Source organism: Triticum aestivum, chromosome 7A (genome assembly GCF_018294505.1).
Source record: "Triticum aestivum cultivar Chinese Spring chromosome 7A, IWGSC CS RefSeq v2.1, whole genome shotgun sequence".
Lineage (NCBI taxonomy): Eukaryota > Viridiplantae > Streptophyta > Magnoliopsida > Poales > Poaceae > Triticum > Triticum aestivum.
In genome coordinates this window covers 91,778,122-91,785,592 of record NC_057812.1, presented here as the reverse complement: position 1 = coordinate 91,785,592, position 7,471 = coordinate 91,778,122, and the positions used below count along the sequence as shown (strand labels likewise).

The 7,471-nt window shown below is 38.6% G+C and overlaps 1 protein-coding gene across 1 annotated transcript; it reads left to right on the top strand.

The window, feature by feature from the left end:
- The first annotated feature begins 934 nt into the window (after positions 1 to 934).
- LOC123148698 (uncharacterized) lies at positions 935 to 3,037 on the top strand. The gene is given in 4 exon segments (XM_044568189.1): positions 935 to 1,337; positions 1,339 to 1,536; positions 1,705 to 1,938; positions 2,566 to 3,037. Coding segments are annotated over 4 exon segments (1,299 nt in total). The 5' UTR covers positions 935 to 942.
- Positions 3,038 to 7,471: the final 4,434 nt, after the last annotated feature.

Genomic DNA, 7,471 nt, shown 5'->3' with positions numbered 1-7,471 from the left:
ATGCATCATGCACTTAAAAAACCTATTTCCATTTTAAAACATCTCTGTTTGTGTATATCAGGTAGAAATCTCGAAATTATTTTGAGAGAGAGAGAGAGATGGAAGATAAGTGTGTAAAATTTATTGATTTCATGGGTTATTAATTTGTATCTATATATATATACATATAAAAAAGACATGTAGATATGTACACAATTGATTGGCCCGTGTATTGAATCTTTTTACCATGAAGTGTCATTAAATGACCTAAGCCAAGAAATCTGCCTATAGATGGAATTTCATAAGTTGGATGTGGGAAGAATGGTCACCAAAATTAAGAGAAAAGATATGATTACCTTCGCTCGTAATGTGTGAATCATATATGTAGCCTAGTTATTGTGGGGAGATATTAAACAATTATTTGCAAATGTGTATGCAATAAAACTCCCTTGATGTACGTGTCACTAGCAGCCAAAACCGAATTAGATCCTGTGTGCTTTACATATTTGAGAGCGGCAGAAACCATGGTTTGGGTCTTGGACTCGAAGATGAGAACACATGTCATGCATGCTCACAAGATGCGTGTCCTATCTATCTACACCGAAATTGTTTAATACTCAATAGGCCTCCGTGTGTTGTTTCTAGCAATCTTGAGTATATTTGGAGGCCCGTGGCAATTATTTGCATTGGCAAAATAAGAAAAGATTTTTTTCAAAGAAAGACACAATGTCAAGGTCAACTTAAAATAGTTTGGGATCTTCCTCATAGGGTCATAAGAATTAAATATCTTAACTATAGTTCAATCTACTTTAGTATGGACCGACAAACTATAAATGAGACAAATTAATTAGCAAAAGTCTATAAATACACTATCTTACTCCCCAGTCTCCATCCCCAAGCTATAACCCATCTTCATAGTTCATACTCCTCATAATTCTATAGCGGTCAACTACCCACTTTCTCATGGATCCAATAGTCAACCAGGGGTGGACCTCATCCGAGGTAGAGGAGGCATGCTCACTCATTGCTAGGATCAATACCAACAAAATCATGTATGACAGTAACGATGACAAGAACAAGAAGCACAACTACATCGTGAATTCTCTCCATGCATTGTTCCCTTCAAAGACCATGAAACAGGTAACAGATCTTTATATTGATCTCGCTGTGGAAATGCATATGACCCAATGGAGGGAGGGGACCCATGTTACTAGTGGTAGCGCGCAAAACATTTTCACCTTTTGTGACCCTGTCAACGGTAACTATGAGCTGCCAATGGAGGAGAATGGTGCTAGCAGCACACACGGTATCTACACCATGGGCGACCATGCGAATGAAAACTTCGGTGTACGAGAGGAGTGCAACAATCATCGACAATAATGGATTGTCCTTTGGTTGTCCTATGGAGAATAGGGGGATCACGGTGACGGGTGAGGCACCGCTGATGGCAGACAATAACAAGATGGAGGTGTTGGAGAACAATATTTCCATAGACCAACCAGTTGTTGCCGCACATCAATGGGGTTTTTGGACTGAGAAGGAACACGTTCGTCCATGGTTGTATGCTCTCCTTTGTCATGTAGTTTTAATTGTTGTTTGTTTTCAGTGAACATATACCAATTAAGAATGTTGTGCATATTTATTATGTGAGATCAGTAGCTTATGTTGGTGATGATATTGTACTTTACTAAATGTACACTGGACACTATCAATTTCCATTTACAGCATGGGCGGCCTTGTTAATGAAAACTTTGAGGCACAAGAGGATGAGGACACAACCATGGATGATAATGGATTATCATTTTGTTGCAGACTGGAGGATACAAGAATCCAGAAGACGGAGGAGGCTCCGATGATGGTAGACAAGAACAAGATGGTGGTCTTGGAGAACAATACTTCCGTTGATCGACCAGCTGTTGCCGCACATCAATGAAAGTTTTGGACCAAAGAGGAACACAAGTTAGTCGATACCTATATTCTTCCTTGTCATGTAGTTTTAGTTGTTCTTTATTTAAAATCAACATATGATAATTAAGCTCTGCGAATTAATTCTATGAGGCAGGTATGTTAAATTGATATTGCACTTTACTAAATGTATATCTGGACGTTTACAGTTTATATTTTTGAGAAATACTAATCCCTGCAAATTAGATATTGATGAACTTTCTTTCTTACTTTACTTTTTGGCTTAAATTTTTTATGTGATTGGACCTTGATTAAAAATTAGAAAGGCAGTAAAATAGGCCATTAAATTCTGATATGGTATGTCTTGTCGCAATCAAACAGATCAATAACCTGTACTGATTGTCGTTTCACTACAGAAAAATAGAGGTATGATAATTTTGAATTTGTAATATGTTTTGGTTGTCTACAAAATGTTCGTTCACTTATGGATTTCTGGTATACATATATTCTATCCAGTACCCGTAAATAAACAAAAGTAAGCATGCGTTGTTGTAGTGGTTCAAACCTGTCAAATTGGTAGTTTGCTTCAATCTATATTAGTTGCTTCAGTAAAACAACTGCACAATTCATCTTTCAGTAAACAATTTAACCTAACAATTCTTTTGAACATTATGTTCACAGGTCATTTCTTTATGGGCTGGAAGTCTATGGCCGTGGCGACTGGAAAAACATATCCAAGCACTTTGTCACCACTAAGACCCCTGTCCAAGTTTCAAGCCATGCACAAAAGTTTTTCAAGAGAATACAGAAAAAGGCATCGTCAGGGACAAAGCATTACAGCATCAATGATGTCAGGCTCCATGACAATGAGCTATTGGCAGAAAATAATAGTTCTGTCACCCGGCAAGCCCTTTCTTTCACCGGCCTCAACAATGACCCAAGCTTTAAGTTGCAGGCTCCGACGAGCTCGTCAATAGTCATGAACAACCAAGCTCAGTGCTCCCCTTCCATATATAATCAACAAGTGGGTCATCAGCCAATGTGGAGTGAGCAGCAGATGATGGGTTCTATTGCAGCTGTTATGGACGGGGTAGGAAACTATGTGCCAGATGGCCAACAAGGGTCAGCTTATTTTTATCTTGGCAATGTATGAACAAGATGTAGTAGATCGTAGGCTTGGGCCATGTTTGGAATACTAGCCACGCATGTGTCCATGAATAAACGGACTGTCCTCCTAAAGATGGCAACAAGACATTATGGCCGGCATGTGTGTTTAATAAGTGAATAAATAGTTCTGTTTCCATATATAAAAAGTATTTCACCTTCGATAGTCTCATCATCTTAATAGTGTTTCTCATGCTAAAAAAAATGTTTGCCATCTCGCTTATTTTGTAAGACTATATATTGTTGTTGTATTGCTATATGAAAGCGTACATGATGTCTCAATATGTGGCCCTGACTGTTGTATCATAATTTGCCTACATTACGAGATTGTAATCACCCCATGAAAAAGCACAGGAATCTTAGCAAAAAATTAAAAATTGGTTGACTAAATCAAATAAGATTCAGTTGCTGAATTACTTGAAAATCAGACCTTCTACACGATAGTCAGATCCTACTATACTAACATTAGTTTATCTAAAGCATGCATGATGGCTCTTCCCGTTTTTCGTCCAAGAGACCCTAGTAATTAATATTGTCTGGTGTTGCTACGTTGTGGCAACGTAATGCCAATATAAAAATATGATGATAGAGTTGATATAAATTAAAATTAAGGATTTCATATTTCACCGTCACTATAGTTCGCAGTTCGTCACTAGGGAGTCAAACAGAGAAACCAATCAGTTATAAAAACCTTACCCTCACCATCATTTTAAATCCCAACACTCTCCATAATATTAAATTTGTGTCTCTGAGAATGGAGGATGAGGAGATCAGGGGTACGATTGGCATTTATTGAGGTATTTTCATGTTATTTCTTCTTTTAGAGACCTAGATTGGGACGTAGGCTTGGAAGATTATATATGAAATGGCAGAGACGGCCAAAAGAAGAAATTAGTAGATGAACATTTATCGGACTGGGTCATTTCATAAAGAAACATTGGATAGTGTTTTTCTTTCCTTAATTTGGCTACAGGAATTGATCCAGTCCCCCTGAAGTTCATTTGCACCATTGTAGATTGGACCATTGGCTCATATCTATCGTATTTTCTCCCATTAACATGAGGATTTATGGGGAGTCTGTAATCAGTATACAAATAGGTGGAGACATGGAAGGACATATTGGAAGTACGTACAGTTGAGAAGAAAGAGTAGGAGGCTGAGATGGCGAAGTGGGAGATGCCGCTAGTCCAAGATAATGAGGTGGAGGTGCTATTGAAGCGATTCGGTCATCCATCAGCAATTCCACAAAAACGGGTGCTTCAGGCCAAGGAAGAAAGACGCACTCAATCATTTGTTATGTCCTTGTCGTTTTCCTCAATTAGGTATTTTTTTGGAGTTCGCACTGTTTTTATGCGTGCAAGTTGCTTCTGTCATGTATAGTGGTTTAGAAAGTGTTCCGATATGAATTAATAGATACAGATTTATAGGTATAGTTTTTATTTCTTTCTTACTGAACTATCGACTTGTTGTTGTCTACTGTTATCTACTAATTTCAGTTACTTCTTTTAAAAAGTGCCTCCTAGAGAGGTTGGGCGATGGGAGCTACTCGATCTTGATTAATGCATTGCTTTGGTATCATCATTGTGATGTTGGTCGTTAATGGGTGGAATCTCAACTCACCGGCCCTGGTCTATGCCGGCGGGAAGTTGAAATTCCCCATACCGCATCATGCCATGCCCTCTTCAGAGTCGCTCAAACCCTTAATCTTACCTCTAAAAGGGGAAAACTAGTATGCTAAAGAGAACATCTATAACGGCGCCTCCTTCCTTAATGTCAAGGCCTCAAGTGAAAGGAAGTTCACCAGTCACACGGGAAAGAGGCCGACACGTCCACCATTCAGACATCAAGATTGGGAGGCTCAAGGCGTTCGCAACCAGGAGACCAGGAAAGGAAGGCGTCCAATAGACACATGACCGGGTATAAATACCCTTGTGCTGGAACCAGAAGGGGCACCTTCTACTTCGACGGCCAAGACAACAGAAGTAAAGCCCTAGTTTAGACCTATATTAGATACAATCTTAGACATAATAGAGCCTCTGTTGAAATTATAAAGCCCCTGATCCAGGCATATAAGGGCACAGTTCCTTGAACTAAGACTGATTCAGAGGAACGCAGGTGAATAGCTTTCACATGTCAAAATGAGCTTGGGAAAGCTCATTCTAGATATAATAGTGACGGATCTCGTGGACAAAAAATGCATCTGTACTTTGTGATGCTGTACGCAGAACATGCATGTGAACAACCCAACTTGAATATTGACGTGCATACTCAATCAAGTGAATCTCAATCAACCATAGCACAAACGTCCTCAGACAACTGTGTGGAGATCACTGAATTCAGTAGCAGTGGTCGGCCATGTATTAGCTACTCTATATAACTTTATTTGTATGTACTCAATTCCAAATAAGAAAATTCTAGTTCTGACATAATTTATCTTATGAGCTAAAAGAAAATAAATTTGGAAAAATTAATGTTAAAGGAAAGGAAAGCCCACGGGTACTTTGAGGCTGATGACACGGATGCTGTCCATGAGCTCCTGCATTTCTTCTCCGAGTCACTCAATGGGGAGAGCCCAGCTGCACCTACACCGTTAAATATGAACCATTGTTACTTCAGTGTATGTGCAAGCGCGCAGTCTGAACTTAAACATCAGAAATAGACTTCTGAAATCACAAGTTTGTAACTGAATATTGCATAAGGAAACTATCCTGCCATGTATATTCAACACCTGATTGATCTCAACAACGCCCAATTGGATCTCTAATTTTGCCAGCTAAGGATAATTAGCTAAGAAGTTGGAATTAAATCTTATCGGATTCAACCGATACGCTATGGCTTCAGAATGGACCATGAAATCGGTATGAGCGGTAATACTAAGATTCGGCTCCTAGCAGGTTCGAACCTCATCTTACTATTGTTGAACTGAACTCCAAGATCTCAAACAACTCCACAGGAAAATACAAGAAGGGGGACAGGTAAAGGCAGACCTACCATTGGAGGACGAGACCGAGACGGTGAGGCCGCACCGCCCGCTCGCGCTCCTCCCCAGAGAACAGGGGCGCTGAGGACGGCGGCGCGACAGTGGAGGAAGCCGGCCGTCGGCATGATCTTTCCCAAATCCAAGCTCGTGGTCGCACTGTTGCTGCTTCCGTTTTCTTGCGGCCTCTCTGCTTAACGCGTTTGAACGTTGCATCGATCTGCACCATAGGAATTCAATGGGCCTTGCAGTTCCAAAACGTCTATACTTGATCATGACTATGTTGCACAATATTGAGAGAGGATGAAATTAATGATACGTAATTGCCCTACACATGGTTTGAATTTATGGATGATTATACAAAAAAAATATGCTGGATTAAATTTTGCTTCTAGAAATCTTTTAGATTCGGCCGCAGGAGGAACTTTTATGAAAATCACTTTACGAGAAGCTACCAAACTCCTAGATAATATTATGATTAATTATTCTCAATGGCACACTAAAAGATCTACTAGTAAAAAGGTGCATGCAATTGAAGAGATTAATGTTTTGAGTGGAAAGATAGATGAACTTAGGAAATTGTTTGCTAATAAGAGTATTCCTACTGATCCCAATGATATGCCTTTGTCTACTTTAATTGAGAATAATGATGAATCTATGGATGTGAATTTTGTTGGTAGGAACAATTTTGGTAACAACGCGTATAGAGGTAATTTTTTTCTAGGTCGTTTCCTAGTAATTACTCTAATAGTTATGGTAATTACTACAACAATTCTTACGCAAATTATAATAAGATGCCCTTTGATTTTGAATCTAATATTAAAGAATTTATTAGTTCGCAAAAGAGTTTTAATGCTTTGACTGAAGAAAAATTGCTTAAGATTGATGAGTTGGCTAGGAACGTGGATAGAATTTCTCTTGATGTTGATTCTTTGATACTTAGATCTATTCCACCTAAGCATGATATCAATGAGTCTCTCAAAGCCATGAGAATTTCCATTGATGAGTGCAAATAAAGAACCTCTAGGATGCGTGCAAAAAAGGCTTGCTTTATGAAAGCATGTTCTTCTAGTTTTCATGATAATAAGGATGAAAATCTAAAAGTGATTGATGTGTCCCCTATTAAATAATTGTTTTGCAATATGAATATTGATAATGATGGGACTGGAGATGAGTCAATTTTAGTTAAAAGGCATCCCAAAAATTCGGAGTTTTTAGATCTTGATGCAAAAATTGGTAAAAGTGGGATTGAAGAGGTTAAAAACTTTAGATAGCAACGAAACCCACTATCTTGGATTTCAAGGAATTTAATTATGATAATTGCTCTTTGATAGATTGCATTTCCTTGTTGCAATCCGTGCTAAATTCTCCTCATGCTTATAGTCAAAATAAAGCTTTTACTAAACATATCTTTGATGTTTTAATGCAATCTTACGAAGAAAAACT